Genomic DNA, 26639 nt, shown 5'->3' on the forward strand with positions numbered 1-26639 from the left:
AAAAAAAAAAAAAAAAAAAAAAAAAAAAAAAAAAAAAAAGAAATGAGTGGAATTGTAAGATTTCTGGCTATTGGAGAATCACCTATGGGAAACCTGACACACAGGTTGGAAGTGAGTGCTCAGCTTTGAATAAAGGGGGACAGCAGGAGAGTTTCTTTGGGATGACAGAACAGTTCTGTATCCTGATTGTGGTAGTTCTTGCATGCCTGTGGACATGTGAAATAAATTTCATGCAACTATGTATCCAAGATAAAAATTTTAAAAGGGTGCATATAAACACTGGTGAAATTCAAATGTGTTTACTTAATAATACTGTACCAGTGTCAATTTCCTTGTTTTGACCATTGTGCTAAGGTTACGTAAGATGTCATCATTAGAGGAAGCTGAGGGAAGGGTTCAAGGAGAACTCCTTGTATTATTTTTAGACGTCTATAAGCCTAAAACTTTTTAAAATAAAAAGCTTTTTTTAAGTACCCTAATTTTTTAATTCCTAGAGATAACAAATTGGACCACGGAATTAGTTTATTATTAAAAATGTTTTAAGTCGAAATGTATCTCCCAATTTATATACAGTTCAAAAAGCTGATCAGAGGGGCACCTGGGTGGCTCGGTGGGTTAAGTCTCTGCCTTCGGCTCAGGTCATGATCTCAGGGTCCTGGGATCAAGCCCCGCATCGGGCTCTCTGCTCAGCAGGGAGCCTGCTTCCCCCTCTCTCTCTGCCTGCCTCTCTGGCTACTTGTGATCTCTGTCTCTGTCAAATAAATAAATAAAATCTTTAAAAAAAAAAAAAAAGCTGATCAGAGGTGTTGAAACTCAGGGTAGGGTTTACAACTATGAAGAGGAGCCTGGAGTGCTGGTGGAGCCCAATGCAGGGTTCATCCCGGGACCCTGAGATCATGACCTGAGCTGAAGGCAGACACTTAAGCAACTGAGCCACCCAGGGGGCCCCTAATGTGTATTTCTTTTAAAAAAGTGCTCCTAAAACACCTGTACAATTACAAGGAGTTAATAAAAATTCATTTTTGAACTGATTTTTTTTCTTTCATTAGCAATCAGCTATTCCTTTATCATACTTCCTCCTTTTTTAAAAAAAAAGATTTTATTTATTTATTTGACAGAGAGAGAGAGAGAAAGATCACAAGTAGGCAGAGAGGCAGACAGAGAGAGAGGGGGAAGCAGGGTCCCTGCTGAGCACAGAGCCCGATGCGGGGCTGGATCCCAGAACCCTGAGATCTGACCCAAGCCAAAGGCAGAGGCTTTAACCCACTGAGCCACCCAGGCACCCCACTTCCTCCTATTTTAAAATACACATTTAATTCAAATACAACTTATAAAGTCACTCTGTAGCTATCACTCCCTCAAAGCTCATGTCAAATTCTCCATAAATAAGTAAACTTTTCCATTCCAAAATCCCTTCCTGGTGCACCAGTGTGGCTCGGTCGGTTGGGCGGCTGCCTTTGGCTCAGGTCATGATCCCAGTATCCTGGGATGGACTACCACGTCAGGCTCCCTGCTCAACAGAGAGCCTGCCCCTCCCGCCCCTCTGCCTACAGCTTTGCCTACTTGTGCTCTCTCTCTCTCTGTGTCAAATAAATAAAGTCTTTAAAAAAAAAAAGAAAAGAAAGAAAAGAAAAAACAAAATCCCTTCCAATGTGCCAGAAACAAAAGCAAATATTTTAGAAACATGTTTAAAAAAAAAATAATCTCACCAAGACTGCAGAGGGCTTTTGCGCTGACCTTGAGACGTCAACATCCGAGTGTCCAGTGCGCAGTGTCCTCCTATTTCACCACTCTGGAGAAAATCTTCCTTAAATCTGGCGGGTGACCAAATATTAAGCTGAGTTTGAGAAATTTTATCACTACGTAAGCACTTGGGATGTTAACTAAGGTGGCTTACCGATTTCCAAAATCAGTGTGTTGGAAGAATTTAACTCGATTATAAGGGAATGTTTCAAACATACACAAAAGGAGCAGAATGGTACAGAAACCAGAGGAACCCATAATCCAGCTTTGCAATGATCCACCTGTGGTCTGACTACATCTTCCATCATCCACCCATTCCCCAACCTCATCGCCATTTTATTATGAAGCAAATCCAAGGTCTATCCCTGGACCTGGAAATATTTCAGAATTTCTGTTAGGTTTAAACATCAACCACTTCCATACCTGTCATGGTTTCTCTTGATGTTTCTTAAATCAAGATAGAGATTGGCTGCTCTGCAGTACTGAAGGTAACGGGAACACACCAGGCTTGAGTCATGCTGAATTGAGGTGGAAAAAAAAGAAAGAAATAACTCTGGATACTAACATTTTGAGGACATTCTCAGACTTGCCAGACAAGTTCACAGCATGTATACCTTCAGGTTGAACCACACAATATGAGAACAACTTTTTTTTTTTTTTTTTTTAATTTAGGGGCACCTGGGTGGCTCAGTGGGTTAAGCCTCTGCCTTCGGCTCAGGTCATGATTTCGGGGTCCTGGGATCAAGCCCTGCATCAGGCTCTCTACTCAGTAAGGAGCCTGCTTCCTCCTCTCTCTCTCTCTCTGCCTGTCTGTCTGCCTACTTGTGACCTCTCTCTCTGTCAAATTAAAAAAAAAAAATTATTTAAAAATTATTTTTAAAAAATTATTTAAATTCAATTAGTTAACATAGACTGTATTATTACTTTTGGAGGTAGAGTTCAGTGATTCTTCAGGAGAATAGCTTCTGAAAGTCTGCTTGTGTGGATGGGTTTTTCCCCTCTCCAACAGACTCTGGTCAAGCCTAGTTTTGCCAGTGTGTATGCACACTTTTAGGTTACTAGAAAGAATCTGCAAGTGTTCTATTTATATCATCTCAAACTTTAAGTCTTTATGTGTGGTTCAGTTTAGTCTTCTTAAAAAAAAAAAAAAGCACTCAGAGCCATCACTAACCCCATAGCAATGTGGAAAAAGCATTTTTCAAAGCCAAGCCAAATGAAACAAAGAAGAATGTACATGTTAAGAGACGTTAAAACAGACTGGAAGGGCACTTTGCCGATTTTAATAAGACATGCTGTCTCTAAACCATAAGGCTTCTGGGAGTCCCTGTCTCCACTGCAGTAAGAGGGCGATGTTTTTTAAATCACTGAAATAAAAGAGCTTAAGAGTGAACTACCAGAGCCTGCTTCTCTTTTTTCCAGTCTGCTTTGTGCCAAAATAGGGACAGTTTCAAAAACTTTTATCTGCTGTGGCTTTTACTTATAGATTTAAATGCCATTTTATTGTTTTCCCATAATTCCCAATGAACACAAGATCTTCACCTTTACCCGCATGGGGTTTTGGAATCGCTCATTGGTAAGGGATCAGGCTCTGACTGCACAAAATCTATGAAGGTAGATCTTGGCCAGGAAAGATTCTAAATACTGCCTTGGACGAAGTGTGCAGGGTGGGGGCTGTGGCTCTCCCCTTGCCCCTTCCACATCAACAACTGGACTCAAGCCAGACTATGCAACACACACAAAAAAACATATGTAAGGGCACCCAGCAGCAGTACGGCCTAAAGCCACGCCTCCCTCCTTCGGGGTTCATACAGCTCCCTATAATTGCTTCAAGTTCTATTATGTGATAGCTCCAAAAGCACCATATAAAGTGGGCGCCTGGGTGGCTCAGTCGGTTAAGCAGCTGCCTTTGACTCACGTCATGATCCCGAGGTCTTGAGATCAAGTCCTGCATTGGGCTCCCTGCTCATCAGGGAGCCGGCTTCTCTCTCTACCCCTCCCCCCTGCTCATTTTCTCTCGCTCTGTCTCTCATAAAAAGAAAATAAAAATACTTTTAAAAAAGCACTATAGAGCATATATTCAGTTTCTTAATCAAAGTGAATTAAGAAAAAAATTTGTTTTTCATTTTCTCGATTGCCTGGAGATAAGAGGCCCCTCCCAAGACGTCAGAGACTGGACCAGGGTTCAAGAACACCGACTGATAAGATGCCTTACCAATAAGTGCTTACAACCCTAGAGACCTTTAAAAACTAACATTGAGCCTTTTGCTGGGACCCAGGTCCCGCACTGAGCATTTCCATAAGCAGAATGAGCATTTTTATAAGCTCAGATCTTCCCAGCCACAAGCTATGACATGGGCATGGCTTGAAGGGGAAAGACACTGAAACACAGAAAGGCTGGGTGCTCTAAGAATCAGGTTTTGAACACTACAGTGTGGATGGAACCTGCTCTTCTCCTGACTGCCCAAAGCTGGCTCTTGGCAACAGGCTTGGCTTACACACTGAGCGCAATGCACTATGGTCGGAAGCCCACAGAAAGAGATCCGTATCCCAGTTCTACATGGACAAGTCCACCAAGTAGCTGTGTGGTCCTGGAAAAGTCACTTCACGCTTCTGAGGACCTTGTTCTCCTCTGTGGTCAAGTGGCATCAGTACTATCTACCCTGTCCGTCTGCTGCAGGGCTTGTAGAAATCAAGCTAGCTAGCTGGAGGAAAGCATTTTGGAAACTGTAAAGTCCTAAATGAACACAGAGTGGTCTGGGGTCCACAGCTGGGGCAGGGCTGGGCAAGGGGGGGCTGATGTATCGTTTGTCCTGAACTCTTTGCGAGGGAATTTGGAAAGATGCAGCTTATCAATTTCTCTTCTTTAGCATAATGTGGGGGAGGGGTGGAATTCTAAACCTAGTCATATTTTAACTGCTCCATAGTAGGATTATCTGTTATATGTGTGAAAATGATGAGCCGGTTTCCAAACGAAACAGAATGACTTATTTTAGAAAGTTAAATAAAAGTCAAAGCCAACGAACACCTGAGGAAGGCTCCCTCTCTTGGAGCCATCTATCTTGTTTTTCCACAATAATCTAAACACTTGGAGTATTTGAAAGGAAACACCCACCGTTTCCTTAGGCTGGCAGAGCACAAGCAGTTCCTCTAGCCGTTCTCCCGCATATCCAAAGTCAGCCTGTTTCCAGAATATGTCCTGGGCAGATTCAAGGGTATCTGTCCTATTTGCAATAAAAAAGATTCCATGGGGAAAGAAAAAAAAAAAAAAAAAAATCCCATGATTTTTCTCTTTTTACCTTTTCTGAGCCTTGAGTTTCCTTTCTAAAGGTTAAATTGCCAGAAGTCTGTCATTAAGTTTTTTAACCAACATAATCTTCCTATAACTCCCTTGCTACAAGAAGATACCAAAGTAAGTTATTCATAGACTTACTTTCTTATGCTAAAAATACACAACAGAAGTGTATGATGCTAGGGTCATCTGGCACTGAAGAAAAGGAGAGAAAATGAGCTACTAGTTACTGTATTTTCTTTACTACGTTAACCTTGCAGGTATTGGAAATATTAATTATACTTCACATTCCCTTCCAGAATCAAGAGGAAACCATCGAGTTATGTTTTTTGTATTTGTTGGGGGAAAATACTTTCTGGTGATCTACACTGTTTTCTCTCTCTGGCAGAGGAAATGATAGATATTCCTGTGCAGGGTGGCAGGAGGGTGGGGAGGTAAGCCAACTTGAACTCATGACTGCGTAAGCAAATTAATATCTAAAGGAATGTATATCTAAAACCAAAGAGTCCAGCTGGGAGGTGGAGCATCGGCAAACAGGACAAAGAAAGATGATTTAAAGAGGAGAGGAGTCCATCTAGAAGCTTACCATCCCATGTCGACATAGGTGCAGACAGGGTAGCCAAATCTGAACTCTGGTCTGCAGGATTTCTCATAACCCCAGCAGTATTTTAGATTTTCTAAGTGTTTCTAGAACACAAAACATGTGCATTTAGACTGGTCTCCCTTCTTCTGACATTTAGACAGAACTCTTCAGGTTTTTCCATGAAGAAAACAAAATCTTCATAGAACTTTCATTCTCACATCTTATAATTCATGCGATAAAAGGAATTAGAATAAATCCTAAGTATAAGAGTCTCCAAGTTCTCAACCACAACGATCCTTAATCATCACTCCCCACACCACGTCTGGGCCCCAGCGAAAAGCACGGGCTTTCCCTATACTACCAAAGAACACTTGAATTGGAATTTCCTGAAGGAGCTTAATGAAACTGCCTTTCTCAGGGAGCAAAGTGATCCTAAAATCAGTCCCTAAAGAGTCACATAAAATGAAATTTCTATGATCAAAAAATCACCATGAAATTAAATGGATTAGCAAATTTACTCATCAATCATGAGCGGCAGAAATGCCACAAGACTTGGACACAGCCGTGGCTGTTGGCCGAGGCTGCTCTTCTGCGAGACCCAGGAGCAACACTGGTCTGACTCCTGGGTCTCCTTCCCCATATGCTTCCTGAACCAGCACCCTGGGAAAGGAAGTTTCTCACAAGGCCCAGCTTTGATCTCTGAGACCTCGTGAGACGTCTTAATGGGCTCCAATTGGAGGCCTTCCCAACAACTCTAAAACAGAAGGAAGGCCAGGGGAACCGTCATAATTATGTGGAGACAGGGGCGGAGGTGTTATTACCGAAATTAAATGCTAAGAGACCCTCTCAAGGGCAGTTGAAGAAAAAAAAGAGGTGTGAAATTCTCTAGTTACTTTTAACAAGACATTCCTGGCCGGAAAAAATCTAATTCCCTTTGTTTACAGAGTATAAAAATAGTATTGGCTGACTATGTGTTTCATGAGGGACTGAGATTTTAAATTTTAGTTGCGATCCAGATTTTAAATCTCACTCTTGCGAATGGGATATAATTTTAAGCAAAGTTCAGGCATTTGGAAGCACTAGACAAAATGCAAACAAAGTCTTACAGCTACCTTACAGAATGCTACCTCCAAGTTCAGGTCATAAAGCAGAGCCAAAATCCTTTTAAAAATAAGTAAGAGAAAAAAAAAAAAAACAAATACCTACCTTATAAGGACAATATGAATCTTTCTTACAGGCCATGGCAATATGCCTATTATTGTGCAAAAAGAAGGGAATGTGCTCCTCGGGTAGGCGGATACTGGCATAGTCGAACAGAGGTTCGCCTGGAATGCCATCAGCCTTGGGAGGAGCCTCATCTTGGCCACTCAGTGAAACACCATGAAGCAATATTCCAAGGACAAGCGGCTTTAACATAGCAACCACCAAACCTAGAGATCATATTGAAAAGATTTTTAAGACATATCCTTTAAAAGTCAAAGGGATGAAGGGCTCAGTATAATGACCATGGAACCTTGCTACATCACTGAACAGCACTCCTTTGTTCCACAAGTATTTATCGTGTACCTGTTCTGCTCCAGGCACTGCGTTAGGAGCCAGGTACACAGGGGATGAACAAAACCAGGCCCTTGTTCTGATATAGCTTATAATCTTTCTCAAACTTTCTCACTAAAGGGCGAGAGAGCGAATATTTTTGGTTTTGGAGGCCGTACAATCTTAGCGGCAACTACTCAACAGTGCCTTTGCCACGAAAATAGCCACAGCCCATCGTAAAGAATGGGGGAGGTTGCATTCTAATAAAACTTTATTTATAAAAATGGGGCAAAGGCCTTGATGTGACCCCAGTCGCATATCACTGATGCCAGAAATAAAGAAGGTAATGTGATAGGCAATATAACACAGTGGTTCAGAACATGAACTCAGAAGCTAGACCACCTGGGTTTGAATCTAGCTATAGTTTCCCAGCTGTATGATCTCGAGCTGTTTAACCTCACTATGCTTCTGCTTTTCTAGCTGTAAATGGAAATAATAATAAACCTTTATCATAGGGCTATTCTGACTTAAATATTGGTAACATATTTAGAGGTACCTGGCATATTAAATGCTATACGAGCATTTACTGAGTACATGTTTAAACCCACGTGGGATGGTGCGGAAAAGAAGAGGTTGTTAAATACTATTTGAGCTGAGACCTGAATGGTTAGGAGCAGGAAAACCATGCCAGGGAGAGGGAAGAAAAGACAGTGCAACAGCTCTGGGTATATATGTATCTCCTGAATAAAAACTGATAATCATGGGGCGTCGAGGGGTTGTGGGGAGCTCTGTTCATTAAGCGTCTGTGTCTTGATCTCAGCTCAAGTCTTGATCTCAGGGTCATGAGTTCAAGCCCCATGCTGGGCTCCATGGGCCTACTAAAAAACAAAAAACAAAACAAAAAAACTAAATAAGTACAATTGTACGTGGGTTCCTTCTATGTGCCAGGTACTGTTCCAAGTACGGAGGATGCGGCAATGAATGTGCAGTCTAAAACTCCTTTCCCTTGTAAAGCTCACCTTCTAGTGAGTGTAATAACAACCTACGATAACAGTAATGACAACTCAGAGAACTTGGAGACGGTGCCATTGATTTATCCCCATCCTGCCTTAGCAATGTGAAAGAGATCATAACCATCGCAGACCTTACTGCACGTCTAACTCACCCCACAAGGATTAAACTTTGTGGACTAGAATTCTCCTATGTATCCCAGACAAGAATTGTGCCATTCTCGGTTCACTTTAGCAGTATTATTTTGCTCTAGGAAAAAAAAAAAAAAAGGTGTTCTTCCCACCGAAGGACAGGACCGTATCACACATGAGCTACTCCCCAGCAAGATCTGCAGTCACTGGGGCATATTGGAAAAACCAGCTTTCAGAATCAGTCTTCACTGACTATGCCTAACGAAGATGGGGCCTTTAGAAATAAACTGCTATGTTTAACCCAGCCTAAAGTCCCAAGGCCAAGGCTTCATAACCAAGAGTGTGGACACTGAAAAGGAATTCTGTTCTCCTCTGGAGTGGTAAATATCATGGCTTCTCTTCTCCATAGCTCTGAAGAGTATTGTTATCTGTTGGAAAGGTGATCTGAATTCATACTTTAGTTAGGACTCTCACCCAACAGTGAGTTGATGATGATCTTACAAAATTTAAAAATACCCATTAATAGTAATAGTGTCCTAATGGAAATATTTACTTCTTTAATTATCAGAACCACAAAGAAGCTGTTGTGATGCTTCAGGTATCTGAACTCTGCCAGAAATGAAACACAGTACCTTAAAAGGATACCAAAGCAGACTTTATCATTCAGGTGATATTTTTGGATTAAAGGAAATATTAAGAGAGAAAAAAATTTAATGAGATAACCTCTGAGCACAAGACCTGGCACTTAGTGAGACATTCTGTAGGCAAAAGGCCTGACTCATAGTGTGCTTTCTTTTCCCTACTGAACAGCAGACTGCGCAAAGCAAAGTTACAGGTGCCACTCCCCACACTCACTTAAACTAGATTCTAATGGTACCCAGAAGGATACGGTCCATCAACCACTACAGGCCAAAGGGACACTCTGTGGATAAAACCTTCCTAGAGAGGGGCACCTGGGTGGCTCAGTGGGTTAAAGCCTCTGCCTTTGGCTCAGGTCAGGATCCCAGAGTGCTGGGATCGAGCCCCTCATCGGGCTCTTTGCCCGATGGAACAACATTCCTAGTTCTCATCCTATTAATCCTACTCACTGAACCATACGCTAGTTGAGTCTTTCTCTTTACTCCTCCAGCCTGACCATCCAACAGGCAGGCTGGCCTATTTTCTTGACTCATTCTTTCCAGTAATAAAGTCATTGTTATGACTAAGTCCTGACCTTCAGTTCTTCAAGTCCACTGTCCTTGACTGAGCTCTCGCTGAAACTAAACCCACCGATCCACGGAGGAGTAACACTTCAGTCATGGGAAAAATCTGAAGTCTCCGACCAGAAACCAGGCTTTTGCAAAGGGCACGTACCTGCTTGCTTAAGGTAGAAGCGGGTAGCTGCTGGAGCATGAAAGCACAGCCCCGGGCCCTGGCAGAAAGCCGGTTCGGGTGCGCAGTCCTCTTGCAAGGCCCCCCCAGGGGTGGGTAGGTGCACTTCTCCAGCAGATGGAAGCTGGAGCTCGGCGCTGCTTTCCCTTCAGCACAAAGCAACCTGCTCCTTCCTCTTCTGGATTCCTTCCCCGGATTTCCTCAGGCCTAAAAGGTGGAGGAGGGAAAGGGAAAAAAAACGAAGAGCCTGAAAGATGATGAGAGCCCGAGGCTGACGGGGACCACAGTGGGTGAGATGGGGCAGGGCTCCGTGCCTCAGATCTTGGGAAGTTTAAAGAAGATAGTGGACAAATGAAAAGTTGAACGCGTTCTGAGACTCACAAGGACTCCCAAACGCTCGCCCGCGCGGGGACCACGGGTCTCACGGTAGGCTGAGGCAGGCGGGTCAGAAAGGGCTTGGCTGTCTGAGATGCCCAGGGGAGGTCCACCAGCTGGGTGGCCAGAACCTCAGTCGGGGACGCGGGGCGGCGGGGGAGGCGGCGGCGGCGGCGACAGCGCTCCGGCTGCCACCCCGCCGCGCTCGGGGTCTTCACGCCAGGCGCCCGCGGGGCTGCGCCGGGGTCGCGAGGTCCCCGCACGTCGCCCAACACCCTGCGCCCGCCCACCTCCACCCAGTCCCCCGGCGCCGGGGAGGAGCCGGGGGGGAGCGGCTTCGCCCCGGTCTGGCACACCGACCCACGCGGCGCGGGACGGGGAGAAGGGCATCCTTCCCCGTGGTCCGCGGGCTCCCGGGCGCCCCGCGCGCCGCCGCAGGCAGCGCGAAGGGGCCGAGCGCCCCCCTCCCCGGCCCGCAGGCGGTGGAAGGCGCGGCGGAGTCCGCGGAGAGGCTGCAGCCCGCGGGGAAGGCGCGCCGGGAGCTCTGGCGGGAGAGGCGCGCGCAGCCGGGCGGCCGCGGCAGGGCGGCGGCTGAGGGCTCCGCGGATCCCCGAGCGAGTCCCACCTGGAGCCGGGAGAGCCGGGGCTGCGGAGGAGGAGGAGACTGCCGCCGCTAGAGAGCACCGAGGCGTCATAACCGGCTGCTACCGCTCACCGGAAACCTCGGGCGCGGGAGGTGGGCCAGGGGGCGCCAGGGAGCCGCCGGGACTCCGAGGCGGCCTGCGCCGGGAGGCGGGCCCGAGCCCGGCAGAGGGGTTGACCGGGGCCAGGGGCAGGAGCGGGGCGGCGGGGAGGAGCGGGGCGGCGGGGAGGGGCGGGGCTCCGTCTGCTCCGGGGCGCGCTCGCCCGACGGCAGGCAGTGCGGGAGCCTGAGAGCCGGCCGCCGGCGCGGAGCCGGGAAAGGGACGCGCGCTCACCCGGCTGGCCTGGCCCCCTGCGGCGGGGGGGGCGGGGATAAGGCGCTTAGAGGACGCGAGGACACCTGACTCTACTTCCCATCTTCATTCTGACTGCGTCGCTCTGACGCGGATGGTTACTGTTTTCTTAAGCAGGACAGAGGTTGCCGCCCTAACTTTCATGTGGGGCGCGAACGCAGTCGGTAGCCCTTTGGGGCGGGGTGCGGTCGGGGTGGGGAGGCTGAATGCTTTTTAAATATTTTTTTAAGATGCTGTCAAGTGTTACAAATTCCATTAGTGATCTGCTAAATAATGTTATCTGGATTTTTTTTTTCAAATAACAATACTGCAAGGGACACATACGGTATTTGACATGTCCCAGGCATAATTCTAAAGCACTTTACAGTATTAACTCGTTTACTCTTCATGTGTGAGACTGCCTCTAAGGGAACTACTGCTCCATTATGTCATACTTTGCCTGCCCCGTACCAACAAGGGCAATAATTTTAAAAGTGCTTTCTCGGCTTACTTGTAACCATACTATTTTTGTCACCTACAGGAAATGTAGCTTTCCTGTTAGTCGATTCAAAACGAATTGCAGTCATTTAAAATACATTTTTGTCACTGAGCGGTGATTTGTATTTATGTGTTTTAAACCTAATACATGAGAAAAGTTTCTAAGAAGACGTTAGTCTCATTGCAAGCACAACAAACCAATTAAACTGGTGTGACATACACGTGGTACTATTTTAAATGGCTTGATAGTAAGGTGCAGTCCTTCAGGCTCAGAGGAAACGTGACAGACCTTTAAGAACGTCAGATCCAGTTCTAACATATTGCAACAGCCAGGTGCAACACAGATTTTCCACCCAAAATACCAGTCTTAAAATTTAAAGTTTCTTCAAACTGACATTTAAAAAAACGCAAATATCCTTTATTGGGGAAACTAATTGAATAAACTGGTATATCCACACAATGTAGAACTAAGCAGGCACAAAAAAAAAGAACTGAAAAATATCTGTATACACTGCAGGGTTTATTTTTGAGCGGGTAAAGGATGTGTAATATGCTATTATTCACCTAGAAAAGGGGATATATACATGCTATTTTACAAATAGAATAACATTTAAAATGATTACCTATGGGGGAAGGAAGGAATATGTGTATAGAGACAAGGGAGATAACTTCTCTGGGTGTACATTATATAGAAGTGGCTTTAGAATCATGTAAATATTTTACATTATAAGACAAAATTTTTTAAAAGTAATCCTTAAAAATTGAAAGTAAAATGAAACTAAATTTAAATTCTATCCAGTTGTGGCATATACCACCACGAAGGAACTATTCCAGGTGACTTTGAAACAATTAACACGTCCTGGTGGATGTACCCTCAGGACTAAAAGAATTTTTAAAAAATCACAAACTGTTTCCAGGAACCAAACTGAAAGTGGGAATATTGGTTGGGATACATCGAATAGGAATAATTAAGATGGTATCTTTGAAGCTGAAATTTTGGCATGTGGTATAGATGTAAGCCTGATGAAGTTATATAAAAAATCCTATAGTTAATGAATTTGAAGGTAATAATATACATTAACATATTTTATTGTTAAAAATGGATCTCTCCAACATCCATTGAAAAGGCCTGGAAATAACCAACCCTGTAGCAAGAAGCACCTTTTGTGCCCAGACTATGATCTGCAAACACTTCCCATTAAAAGGAACATGTGTTCTATTGAAAAATGGATCATCTTAGGGACACCTGGGTGGCTCCGATGGTTAAGCGGCTGCCTTCCGCTCAGGTCATGATCCCAGGGTCCTAGGATAGAGTGCCACATCTGGCTCCCTGCTCATCTGGGAGTCTGTTTCTCCCTCTGCCCACTCTGCCTGCTTGTGCTCTCTGACAAATACATAAATAAAATATTTTAAAAAGGAAAAAAGAAAAATGGATCATCTTAGATATGGAGCATGTAATGTACAAGCAGAAGCTGAAAAATCTTACATGAGAAATCAGGGAAGCAATCAAAGATTATGAGAGCTGTATCGGAAGGACTCAGGAACTAATCTGAAAAGGCTTCCTCTGGCCAAAGATAGGATAATTTAAAGCATTAGTAAAGGTTAACTGTTGGGGTGCCTGGGTGGCTCAGTCTTTAAGCGTTAAGCATTTGCCTGAGGCTCAGGTCATGATTCCAGGGTCCTGGGATTGAGCCCTGCATTAGGCTTCCTGCTTAGCAGGAGGCCTGCTTCTCCGTCTCCCACTCCCCCTGCTTATGATTCCCTCTCTCACTGTGTCTCTGTCAAATAAATAAAATCTTAAAAAAAAAAAAAAAAGATAACTGTAATGGATTGAAGCACACATATACTTAAATCTTATATTCAAAAAGACCCAACCAATCAACCAGATACACAAACCAAAACCTCATTGTTCATCTCTGACCACAAAGGGAACCAATGTGGCAAAGGACCCAACTCTAAATGTGAAAAAAACAAAAACAAAAACAAGAAAACTGGTAAATGAAGAAAACCATTCAAGCGTATTTATCCCATCTTTCCTCTATGAACCATGATGCAAGTAACCAAATAGTTGATGAGGTACTTTTTACAAAAACATTCCATCCTTAAATATGATAATCAAGTCTTATGTCTGCAATTTTCTTCAAAATAGTGTGGATTGAGATGAAGCACAAGTGGACTATAAATCAAACAAAATGGGCCGTGAACTGTTGAACACTGTTAAAGAGTTTATGTTAATGGGTACATGGGGATTCATAATCTGTTCTCTCTTTTGTACAAGTTTGAAATTTTATATAACCATTTCTACAGTGCATTACAATCTTACTAAATGTGTTTTAAGCTCTTTGCACATATACTGACATTTGGAGAGCTCACAGTACTATCAGAATATAGCTTATTGGTTATCTGCTATATCCAACTGCTTAAAATGTAATTCAATGGTTCTGAAGTTTTAAGCAAATAATTTTTTTAAAGATTTTATTTATTTAATTGACAGAGACATAAGAACACAACCAGGTGGAGTGGGAGAGGGAGAAGCAGCTTCCCACTGAGCAGGCAGCTCCATGCGGGGCTCAACCCCAGGAGCCCAGGATCATGACCCAAGCTGAAGGCAGCCGCTTAACTGAGCCACCCCGGCGCCCCAGCAAATAAATTTTGACAAAAGTTGACCTTACGCTGCAGTTGATCTATACATTTATGGTTTCACAGAAAAGGAGTAAGAGAGTCCGCACTGCACAGTTAATGGTTCAGAACATGTTCTCTGGAGCCTAACCGCACAAATTAGAATCTCATCTTTGCCACTTACTTACCATATGACCTTAAGCAACTAAACCATTCTTCATTTTAAAAATGGAGATGATAATAGCATTGACTTTAAAAAACCAATTTGAACATAGAGTGCAAGTATACAATCCCTTTTCCAAAATCCTTGGGACCATATGTGTTCCTGAATTTTTTAGTATACAATAGGGTATGCACACAGTTTACTACTTAACACCCTGGATGTGCCCTGGGTCAACACCCCATAATCTCACACAATATTTCTGCAACAAAGTACATGAATATTCACACTGAGTGCAATAAAGCTTCTAAATAGCCCCATGTCAGTAAACGTTAGGCTTTACCACCAAAGCAGATTTGATAGCAAACTTATAAAGATACTCCCTATCAGCTTTCAGAGCTTTCTAGACTTCAGAACAGTGGATAAGGGATTATGATCCCATTTAAGTGAATTCTTTCCACAGTAACAAAGCAAGCACTGTGTTTCCTATAATCCACATGACCACAGATTTTTGAACAACATGTATTTTTAAAAATTAAGATTGTAATTTCAAGAGACAAATGGGCATGGCACTGTTTAAAACTGAAAAGGAACACCTTTATCTGTCCATCACTACCTATAAAAGCAACAGTAGAGTTTAGAGTTTACTATTAAGCAAACAGCAACTGCTCTTATTACCCCTTAGCTTAGTATTATTTGAAGACTTTAAAATTACATTTACCTTACTTAGAAGCAGGGCAAATGAAGAATAAATTCCAGACAGCACTAACAAAAAATTCTCTGTACTGCAATTATGGACTACAAAAGTATTCTGGGTTTTTTGTTTTGAGAAGCATTTAGTATTAAGGAGAAAGAAACAATTTCCATTCTATCTTATTAAAAGGACTGTGATTTGCTAAAAGTAAAATAGCTATGTGTAAAGGCAAAAGTTTACAAGTACTTTTAAGGATCAAAGCTGCAGAGTTCAGTATTAAAAGCAATATGAACTCAGAATAACTTATGAACATGCCTTCATTAGAAAAACTATGCCTAATATTAATAACACTCTTCATAATATAACTCATAGAAAACTTGGGCTTATCCTCATTTTAAAATACGAATTCTGAAGTTATACAAGTCCTATTATCTTCATAAAACAATACCACCCTCATTCATTGGTACTGGCTGGTCTAAATTATGGTAACAGTGAAATATACTAATACTATTTTAAAATCTTTATTCAAATCAGATTCATGCTTATTACCTTTCACTTAGAATTAAAATATTCTATCCATTGGTAGTTGAAGTCATACTTTTAGCCCTTTACAAAATATTAAAGTTATACTATAAAACTGAATGGAATAGGGAAGATTAGAATTTTAAAGGGAAATAAAAAATTATGATACATTAGAAGAAAATGTACACATACCAGACAAATAGTAGTAAAACAAGATAGAGATACCTATAGTCATTTTCTCTTTTCTCTTGTGGCTTTTTTCTAAATACTACAATTCATATACTTTTAATAAACATCTGAATAAAATTTTCAATTCCGAAATCAAATGTCAATTGAAGAATCATGAGAAAAAAAATTTCTACAGAAACTAATTGCTTAACTACAGGAACTCATGTTTCCCCAGCTCAGAAATTATCCATATTTAGAATATCTTAAGTCACAATATAGATACATTGAATACATTCCCATATGCTAAACAGTGTAAAACTGAAACTTCACAACAAGAGTCAATGGAAAAGAAAGAAATTGGTAGTCTCGATCTAGCTTCCCAAGAGTTGGAAAAACACCTTTAGTCTGTGCTCAGTTGTCTATATAACAACAAGGCTCACACCTCTTTTACTCTTTTTTTTTATATTTCTGAAATTGTTATGACTTTTAGTATCTATTTTCTTTTCAAGAGAAATACCTGATTGCAAACTATTCTCCTAAACATTAAAATATAATTTTACAAAATATGGATAAAGAAGTTTTAATGACCAACAGTAAAATACAGCAACTAATATCATAATAGGTATTCTGCCACTTAGTGGGGTTTTTCAAGAAACTTATTCATTCCACCTTCTCAACTTATAAATGTATTGAGATCCAAGTGTATAATAAAATCTATGTAAATATCCATTAATTTTTGGATAAAAAACATATGGTAATATACAGCCAGAGCCCTAACTGCTTATCATTTTTAAGTTAAATAAATTGAAGACACTTTAGAATTATAAGTTGAATGGATTTTATTAATGTAAATAAGAATTAAGAAAAGAGAATGTTTAATATTATGAAATTGAAAAGTATAGGAGTTTTATTTCAATCTTTTTTCAACAACCTGAAGGTTTTATTTTCTCGCTAATGGATATTTTAAAAGAATAACTTTATGATTCCTGAACTTCTAGTTTCAAACACTCGATATTTTGCAACTTAAGTTTCCTATATTTTCTAATTTTGTACATTTCTTATTGCTATCAGTCTTGTCATTCCTTGTCAGCCCCTGAATATTAAAAAAAACAAAAACAAAAACAAAAAAGTCCAAGCTGACAAAAAGCTATTACACTGCTTTTTACCACTAAAATACAGAAAATTAATTTTATGAATTTGGTTCACACTGAAAGACTATTTGTTACTGCTACAAATTAGAGATCCAATGACAGAAATACTGTCTGGAATAAAAAAAAACAAAAATGAGGTCACTTGAATTGCCCTGAAAAGCATTCTAAATTCTTCCACATGGCTTGCTTATAGTTATACTCCAAAGTTCTAGTGTTTAAAATTCAACTAAAAATTAAATGTGAGTTTTTATTTGCAAGTAAAGTCAGGTAATGACTTTCAGTAATAAAATGTATCAAAATATTTCACAAATTTAAAACAAGGCCCAGTTAACTTTTAAACAAAGTAACACTTGGAAGAAAGCATAGCTATTTTTTTAAAGCTATCCCACACTATTTTTGTGTGTAAACTTTTGAGAAAAAATGATAAATTATACAGAATTGCAGAAGGCCAAATTTAAATTAACTCCAATAATTTCTCTATATTCTTATATTTTATAATATCAAATATTGATTTTTAATGTGCTGAAAAATAAGGCTTTATAAAATATGAACAATTAATTTTTAAGAGAAAATCATGGTATTATTTTATCACTTTTGATTCATTTTATAGGGAAGGGCAGTAAAACAATACCTCTTCAAAAATCACTCAAATGTCACTGATATCATCACAAAATCATTCTAAGTAAAATTGTTCCACTATCCAATCATGCCTATATAACTAACTGAATAGCTACAGCTTTCACTAGAGAGGTACCAAAATCTGTACAGACTTAATTGTAGAATCTGGGTGAAAGAAATTCTCAGACCACAAAAGTTTTAAAGTTTAAATCATTCACCCTTTAAGTTTCAGACAGTGTGTGACTTCTACTTTAAAAGAAAAAAAAAAATTAGTTCAAAATTTAGTAACTGCAGGTTTAATAATTTTTTTTACTAGAACACTTAATGTCTATTTTCATGAAGTAGTAATTAGATATGTTGAAATGTGAAAGATTTCAGTTTCAATATGTTAATATAACTCTTTGTAATATGTCCTTAATATGTACAAACACATATAAATTACAGATACAATTAATTATATATTTACAATACAACATGTGAACACTCTCTCCTTCCCTACCCATGTTGGTATGAGGAAAAGTAATCTCTGTGCTATTCAAGACAAAAAAACAAAAACAAAAACAAAAACATTGATGCTTTAAAAAATAAATCTTTAAAGAATAGTTTCAAAAATAAAGTTCAAATATTGCACAAAATAATTTAACTGCAAATATTACTATATACTAGAAAACAATTTTTTTCAGTTCTTGAACTCTACAGTAAATTCCACTTTCTAATTCTATAAAAGAATTTATTGGAAGTCTACTTTTAGATATTAAATGTTTACATTCAGTTTGATAGGAATGTAATTTTCAGAAGTTAACTGAGCCTTTGTCTTAAAAGTTCATCTATTTGAGTCTTATACATATTTTTTACATCTTCAAGATCTAATCGAAGTTCTTCTGCCTCTTCTGCTTTTTCTCCATACATCTGCAGAATAGTGTTGTACCTTTGATCCAAATCCTACAAAACATGTGTTCATAATTTTTAAAATTAACTCTATAAAACATCTTTAATATTATATTTATATTATAAATGAGTCAACAGTAAACACATTACAATCTAAATAAAAGTATCAAGTCATCTCATATAAAAATTAAATGATATTCCAATCTGCTGGAATAAATAGCAAGTAAAGGAATTAAAAAAAAAAAAAACTTAAGCCAGATGGCTATCAATTTTATCTCTCCACTAATCTACAATTATCCCTATATAAAGATCAATCTGTCTTTTTTCCTATTAACTTAAACACGTGTGATTAAAATTTTACTCTCTCTGGTTCATTATGGTTTAAGTATTACCTGGCATTTACCCCACAGAAAAAGTTGAAAGAAAATATATTCTCATATATGGCTTAACAGTGACTCCTAATACCAAATATGCAAACTGTGATGATATATATAACATCAATGAACAAAATACTAATAAGATCATGTAAAAGAGAAGCATTATAAATGAGCCTTGGTCAAATAAAATCCAGTTATTTTCTTATTTTGGGGACAAGACATGATTATGAAAAATAATTTGTGTAGTGTGACAATCAAGAAGAAGGTTCTTCCTCTTACACTGCTGGTAGGAATGCAAGTTGGTACAGCCACTTTGGAAAACAGTGTGGAGATTCCTTAAGAAATTAAACACAGAGCTTCCCTATGACCCTGCAATTGCACTACTGGGTATTTACCCCAAAGATACAGATGTAGTGAAAAGAAGGGCCACTTGTACCCTAATGTTCATAGCAGCAATGGCCATGGTCGCCAAACTGTGGAAAGAACCAAGATGCCCTTCAACAGACAAATGGATAAAGAAAATATGGTCCATATATACAATGGAGTATTTTATGCCTCCATCAGAAAGGATGAATACCCAACTTTTATATCCACATGGACAGGACTGGAGGAGATCATGCTGAGTGAAACTGGTCAAGCAGAGAAAGTCAATTATCATATGGTTTCACTTACTTATGGAGCATAAGGAATAATACAGAAGACATTGGGAGATGGAGAGGAGAAGTGAGTTGGGGGAAATCGGAGGGAGAGACAAACCATGAGAGACTGTGGACTCTGAGAAACAAACTTAGGGTTTTGGAGGGGAGGGAGGTGAGGGGTGAGTGAGCCTGGTGGTGGGTATTAAGGAGGGCATGTATTGCATGAACACTGGGTGTGGTGCATAAACAATGAATTTTGGAACACTGAAAAAAATTTAAATTTAATTTAAAAAATAAATAAATAAAGTCCATGTGGGATGAGAAAACTAAAACCAATAAATTGACACTTTCTAGAGAATACGAAATAAAAAAAAGAAGGTTCTTGAAACTGCTTTTCTGAAATATTAATACCATTTTCAAAGAAATCATGAAAACTTGTGCATTTTATATAAACTAACAATATGAAATTTAATGTAACTGGATAAAAATACCTTGAACTCATCCTCTTTTTAAAGGATTTATTCATTTTGTAGAGAGAGAAAGAGAGAGCAAGTGTGCATGTAAGCGAGCAGGGGGAGAGGCAGAGTGAGAGAGAGAATTCTGAAACAGAGTTCCTGCTGAGTGTAGAGCCTAACGTGGAGTCCGACAAGGGGCTCACGCCCATGATCTTGAGATCATCTCCTGAGCTGAAATCGAGAGTCGACCACCTAACCAACGAAGCCATGAGGCAACCCCTTGGCCTCATCCTTAAATGAAGAATACTTACTCTTAGCTGAGTTCGAAGTTTGGGTATCTCTTTCACTTTCTCTTCGAGTTCATCATTTTGATTTGTTAATTTAACTAGCTCTTCAGCCATTATTGCGCGTGTTTTCTCTAGGTTGCCAATTTCTAGCTGAGAAACATTACCAGAAAGTAATTTAAATAAAAATATATCTTGTTTAATACTTCTACTAATATAAATATATTCAATATTATTTTGGGGAAAATAGTATATCAACATACAGCCATAAACTAACTTTTTCTTAAGGAAATGGCAAAAACAAGAGTTTCTGCTCTCCTCAGAAGTTACCGTTTATAGGGCAAAAAGAACTAGAGAAAATCCAATAGTCTGTTTGAAATATGCAGCCCTGTATTTTTCTCTAGAGAAACAATATATATTTCAGTCACTCTAAATTACTTCAGAAATTCAGAGAAATAAAAACATACTTTAATGCAGCACCGGCTGTGTGGGTCATACTGACAGAATCTATCAGCACTACCCAAGAAGTTAATCTGGGCCCTCAAGTGCAGCACACTGGGCTACATGAACATAACACATATAAAGATTATTCTGATCTTATTTTCCAATTCAAAGACTTGTTCTTTAATAGAGTTGTATTTCAACTAAAATTATATAATGAGAATAAAAGGAAAGATTTACCTCTCAGTATATCAAGTGCAACAATGAAAATAGGTAAAATGTTTTAACATCTTACCATATTAAGTTTTTAAAAAACAAGGTAAAGTGGTAGGATGCTGCCTCCCTATTTGTGAGGCTTCCTTTCACATGCAGGATGTTCTAATTCTAACCTCTCTTATCTCCTCCGCTCCTTCCTCACAAAGGGAAGTGACTTATCGAAGTGGTAAATCTGGGAATAAAATGACTGTTCAGATCAGCAACTTCCTTTTTTTTTTAATGTTTGGGGAAAGGTGCCTGCCAAGAGTTCTCTGCTCCTAGATGCTTAAAAGTCTTAGCTGGCAGGCTACAACACACAGGGAGGTCGACTCCAGGCCCGCATCTGCTGTGATGGGGTAGGTAAGTCACCCTAACTCAGGCAGTCAGCAGGCTCATTTGGCTCTCATCTTTGGCTATTTTCTCCAACTTGTCTTTATCATTAATATATGTGATATATTTTAAATTTCACATGCCATATCTCACTTTATTTCCCAATTTGCTCAGAAGTGAGATGGAGATGTAGGATGCTACTTACTGGGCCCCAAAATTTCATTTACTTCTGTAGCACATTTAATTTTTCCAAACCTGTAAATGAGTAATCTCTCCTTCCCTGAGTTTCAGCTGAGACTGCAAATTTTCAACAATGCTGGATCCTGCTCCCATTCTCACAGCATCATAAAGATTGTTTCCATTAGCTGACACAGACAGGGGTCCGAAGGAGTGATCATGAGGCTCGTCCTACATTAAACAAACCACATTCAGTTACTCAGTTCTTATCAACTGAGTTCCATGATAAGGTTCAAACAAAACGCTTCTGCTAATTCTTGTTTTAGAATGTCTGTGACTGGAGCACCTGGGTGGCTCAGTCATTAAGTGTCTGCCTTGGGCTCATCCGGGATCAAGCCCCGCTTCAGGCTCCCTGCTCAGCAAGAAGCCTGCTTCTCTCTCTCCCAATACCCCTGCTTGTGTTCCCTCTCTCTCTCTCTCTCTCTCTCACACACACACACACACACACACACTCTCTCTCTCTCTCTCTCTCTGTCAAATAAATAAATAAATAAATAAATATATTTTTAAAAAATCTTAAAATAAAATAAAATGTCCATGACTTTCTCAAAGGCAAAAAATCATCTCTATTTCCTCAGTGCAATTAGCACTCCCTCGGGAACATACAGATGAATTGCCTATGGAATGGCAAGGTCATGGCTGACAGTCAAAAGCTACCTGCATATTTCCTTTATCACCCTTGAGTTTAACAACTAGGTACATGTAAGAAATAAAATATCACCTGAGACAGAAAAGATGTTTGTAGCCCTGCCATATCAACTCCACTTATTGAACTCGAACGTGACATGGTAGGAGTGCTAGAAACAGAAAATGACTTCCGTTCCTTAAGGAGTGAAAAAAACAGTCACATTAAAGACTAAAATGGTAAATTATAAAAAGCAAGAAACTTTTCTAGGACAAATGACAACAAAGACTCATTCTCATTTCCTCATAAGTGTTACAGAGAGGATTTCTAAAGTCTTATTTAAAGGCCCAATAGTAATTTAAAACTAATTTAAAATTGTAGACAGACTTGGCCAAATCATCTCAGGACCCATTTATATTACAACATAATTTATTTATTTATTTATTTTTTTTTTTTACAACATAATTTATTTTTAATGGAATGAGAATGTTTTTGTTCTAATAAGTATATGAACTAACTTCTCTATATTATATATTATATCACCAATTGAACCTAATTCTTTAGAGTAAGATTACTAATGAGTTTTATAAACCATCAAGTTTCTGGCTTACCCATTTTATTTTTAAGTATATCGTTTTAAAATTCCAAATGAATTCAAAAGGTAATTTCCATGTACACAGAAGCAGTTTTAATATAACATGCTAACTACCTAGTATACTCCAATCCTTCAAATACAGGAAACTCATTTTAGAAAAATTACCTTCCTTAACCAGAAATAAAGTAAATAAATCAGTTTTATTCCCAAGGTACCTAGAGGCCAAATGAAGTGCATTAATTTCAGTGAACGACCACAAAATTCATTTAAAACTGGGCAACAGATTCTATCATTCGAATCCTAGAAATTACAGATCTCTTTGGATAAACAACAAATTACTTTGGACCCACTCTGACAGGATACTGATTACAATACTAGAATTCATCACTCTATTGATTTTAGACATAAGAAAGGATATTTACAAAGTATAGCTAAAATTACATAACAATGATTAATCACAACAGCTACTGCCTGGTTACACCAAAAACAAAACAAAATCCAAAATTCAATACCTTTTCTTTTATTGCTTCTTGGTTGAAAACAGCTTTCTTCCTTTCCTGTTCAACTTTCATTTTCTCCATTTCTAACTGACTATTCAGTAGTATCTAATGGAGAGAGGTACAGTTAGATAATTTCTGTACTAAATCATCCTTCTAAGTCCATTCCAAAGTCAAGAACATAAAGTATGTATTCTTATTTGTTTTACTCCTGAAGACCAACTTCCGAAAGTAGTCACATTGCTCACTGCACCATAGCATCTTATTAGTTGGCTACCATCCCCAACCATTCTCTAGTGGAGAATTATCCCCTATCATTCTCTAGAGGCAACTGAACACTGGTAAATACCTTTTCTTTCCTTGTCTCTTCAAGTGTTCTTACGTATTCATCTTTTAGATTTTCTAATTCAACCTGGTACCTACAAAGATGATAGTACATGCTATTGAAAACTACTTTATTAACTCTTTAATAGACATTTCTACCATCAGCTTGATTTTCCAAATGTATTTACCAGATGACAGGGATTTTACACTCAGAAGCCAAGCTAGTACTTTTGTGCATTTTATTACATTGCTGGTCTGAGCTAGGATTTAATTTAAAAAGAGACTTTCTAAGAAGAATTTGAATACCACCATTCTGGAATAAGTTCAGATTCTGCAAAAGCTTGTTAGGGAGTCCTATGAAAGTATTTGTATAGGTTCAAGTATTTTACTTCATAAATCATTTTTAATGGGCCATTTTTTTTAAACTAAAATTTCTAAGGAAGAACTCAGGGAGTAATACCACACTATTCACAGCCTTAATAAAATTTCAGATAGATGGATTTTATAGCTTGTAGCTCCAAAGAACCCATACATTTATTTAGAAAGACCAGAACACTGCTAAGTGTTTTTGTAAAATACAAAATATAAAAATAACTCCAATGAGTAGTCTCCAGACTATTTTGTAGTTATAGACTCCTTTAAAAAAAAACCCTATTAAAGTAATAAATTCTTTCCCTGGAAAATGCAAATACATACAGAACATGCCACACAATTTCACGAGCCTATATAAAGTTCAATAAATCCCCAAAGCATCCTGCTGTAACATCCTATTACTAAATTAATTATTATTAATTTAAACAGCATAACATCTTTTTTTTTAAGTGCTTTAAGATGTCACAAAATTACCAAGAATAAGACTCAACAAACATACTCACCTATTATTTTCATCCTCAAGTTTTCTTAGCTTATTTTTCTCTGATTCTAACTGGGCCTGAAATCTACTGTTTTCCTGTCTTAAGAGAGAATTCTGTGACTCCATGGAGGACATCTGAATTTTGTTGGCAAGGAGTTCTTCTGCAGCTGCACGTTCTCTTTCAACTGCTGCTGCTAACAAAGTCTGGGATTCACCTGATTGTAGGATAAAAAAGAAGAATCACATATACTTATACCCAAGATACCAAGTATATTCTGACTTCAAACAGTTAATGAATTCAAGTAGCCACAGAGGAATCTGTAACTGCTTATTGCCTAAGGCAGACTGCCAACATAGACAAAAGAACAAATCTTAACTTATAGATATGCTTTACTATTTTCCCTTATTTTAACTTGAATGTGGAGGCACATATTGAAAGAGTAATGGACTACAAATGGTGCTGGAGCAATTGGATATCCACAGTCAAAAAAGAAAAAATCAGGGGCACCTGGGTAGCTCAGTGGGCTAAAGCCTCTGCCTCCGGCTCAGGTCATGATCCCAGGGTTCTGGGATAGAGCCCTGCATCGGGCTCTCTGCTCAGCAGGGAGCCTGCTCCCCTGCTCCGCCCCGCGCCTACTTGTGATCTCTGTCAAATAAATAAAAACTTTAAAAAAAAAAATCAAACTAAATTACAAAAAGTTATATATATATATTTATATACATATATATTACATATATAATTGTACACGAAAATTAACTCAAAATGGATCATAAACTTAAGTGTAAAACAAAACTATAAAAATTTTAGGAAAAAAAATAACACAAGAGAAATCTTCAGGATCTAGGAACAGGCAAAAAGTGCTTAGGTTTGACACCACAGCAGAGCCAGAAAAAGAAAAACTGATAAACTGGACTTCTTCAAAATTTAAGCTTTTGTTTTTGTGGAAGAGGATAAAAAACAAGCTACAGACCTGGAGGAAAAAAATGCAAGCCACATTATTCATTGTCTAGAATATGTAAAGAAGTCTCAAAACTCACCAGTGAAAATAAAGAGAATCCAATTAGAAAACGGGCAAAAGACATGAAAAGGTGGGTGCCTGGGTGGCTGAGTTCGTTAAGCATCTGCCTTTGGCTCTGGTCATGATCTCTGGGTCCTGGGATCAAGGCCCTCGTCAGCCTACCGACTCAGCAGGGAGCCTACTTCTCCCCTCCCTCTGCCCCTTCTTCCTGCTAGTACATGCTCCCTCAAATAAATAAATAAAATCTTAAAAAAAAAAAAAAAGACATGAAAAGGTATTTCACTGAAAAGAATATACAAACAGAAAGTAAGCACAAGAAATGATGTGCAACACGAGTCATTAGGGAAATACAAATGAAAATCACAGTAAGATATCACTACATGCCTGTCTGATTGACTAGATGAAAAAATAGACACAACACAAAATGCTGGCAAGGATGTGGAGAAACTAGATCACTGTCATACCTATTGCCACTTTGGAAAAACAGTTTGGCCTTTTCCTAAAAACCTAAACATACAACTACCCTACAACTACCCTCACAATCCAGCAACTGCACACTTAGGCATTTAGGCAGAGAAATGAAAACATGTTCACCCTAAAACCTATACAAGAATGTTCACAGTAGCTTTATCTGTATAGAAAAAATCTAGAATGAGCCCAGATATCATTCTTCAGGTAGATGGTTAAAGAAAATGTGGTATGCACATACCATGGAAACACACTCAGCAATGAAAAGACTAAATCACTGATACACACGGTAACTTAGATGAACCTCCAGGGAATTATGCTGAGAGAGAAAAAGTGAACCAAAATTGTCACACAGTATATGCTTCTATTTATATAACATTTTGAAATTCCGTAATTTTAGCTGGAGGACAGTTTAGTGGTTGCCAAAATCTGGGACACAAAAGGAGGGCCACGAAGGTGAGAAAGTGAGGTTCTAAAAGGACAGCATAAAGGATCTTTGTGGTGTTGGAACCATTCAACATCTTGAGTGGGTACATGAACCTACAAAAATGATAAAATTGTGAAGAACTTAATACAAACACACATACACACGCACAAATAAGGGCCACTAAAACTGGGGAAATCTTAATAAAACTAGTACCTTGTATCTGTGTCAATACCCTGGCTATGATATTATACTATAATTTTGCAGTGTTAACCTGTGGGGATATTGGGTACAGCATACAAGGGACCACCTCTATTATTTCTTATAACTGCATGTAAACTTATAATTGTCTCAATAAAAAATTTCAGTTAACAAAGATTAATGGATACAACTCAGATTTTTTTCCCACCAAAGTAGACCTAATTTCACTTTATATTGTTACATAATGTATTTGTACTCCTATTAAAAGCATTCTTTGGGGGGCACCTG

At 39.1% G+C, this 26639-nt stretch overlaps 2 protein-coding genes across 3 annotated transcripts in view; both read right to left on the reverse strand.

Moving 5' to 3' along the window:
* The window catches only part of LOC111143973 (EGF domain specific O-linked N-acetylglucosamine transferase), a 37823-nt gene extending 28032 nt beyond the window's left edge, over nt 1–9791 (reverse strand). The window contains exons 1-6 of the mRNA XM_022498013.1: nt 9644–9791; nt 6822–7045; nt 5619–5719; nt 4856–4964; nt 2167–2261; nt 1710–1814 (exon numbers count right to left, since the gene is read on the reverse strand). Coding sequence (XP_022353721.1) covers nt 1710–1814; nt 2167–2261; nt 4856–4964; nt 5619–5719; nt 6822–7031 — 620 coding nt within the window. The 5' untranslated portion in view covers nt 7032–7045; nt 9644–9791. The remainder of the gene's footprint in view (nt 1–1709; nt 1815–2166; nt 2262–4855; nt 4965–5618; nt 5720–6821; nt 7046–9643) is intronic.
* Nucleotides 9792–16421: 6630 nt separating this feature from the next.
* Nucleotides 16422–26639, reverse strand: part of LOC111144175 (TATA element modulatory factor 1) — a 35053-nt gene continuing 24835 nt past the window's right edge. Inside the window, exons 11-17 of one of the 2 annotated variants that reach the window (XM_022498358.1) lie at nt 24262–24454; nt 23412–23481; nt 23078–23170; nt 22067–22168; nt 21364–21516; nt 20110–20235; nt 16422–18382 (exon numbers count right to left, since the gene is read on the reverse strand). In XM_022498358.1, the coding sequence (XP_022354066.1) occupies nt 18239–18382; nt 20110–20235; nt 21364–21516; nt 22067–22168; nt 23078–23170; nt 23412–23481; nt 24262–24454 (881 nt within the window). In that variant the 3' untranslated portion in view covers nt 16422–18238. Of the gene's footprint in view, nt 18383–20109; nt 20236–21363; nt 21517–22066; nt 22169–23077; nt 23171–23411; nt 23482–24261; nt 24455–26639 lie in introns of those variants that run through there. The other variant, XM_022498359.1, reaches the window with a different exon arrangement.

This window comes from Enhydra lutris, unplaced genomic scaffold (genome assembly GCF_002288905.1).
Source record: "Enhydra lutris kenyoni isolate GAN:26980312 unplaced genomic scaffold, ASM228890v2 scaffoldscaffold10, whole genome shotgun sequence".
Lineage (NCBI taxonomy): Eukaryota > Metazoa > Chordata > Mammalia > Carnivora > Mustelidae > Enhydra > Enhydra lutris.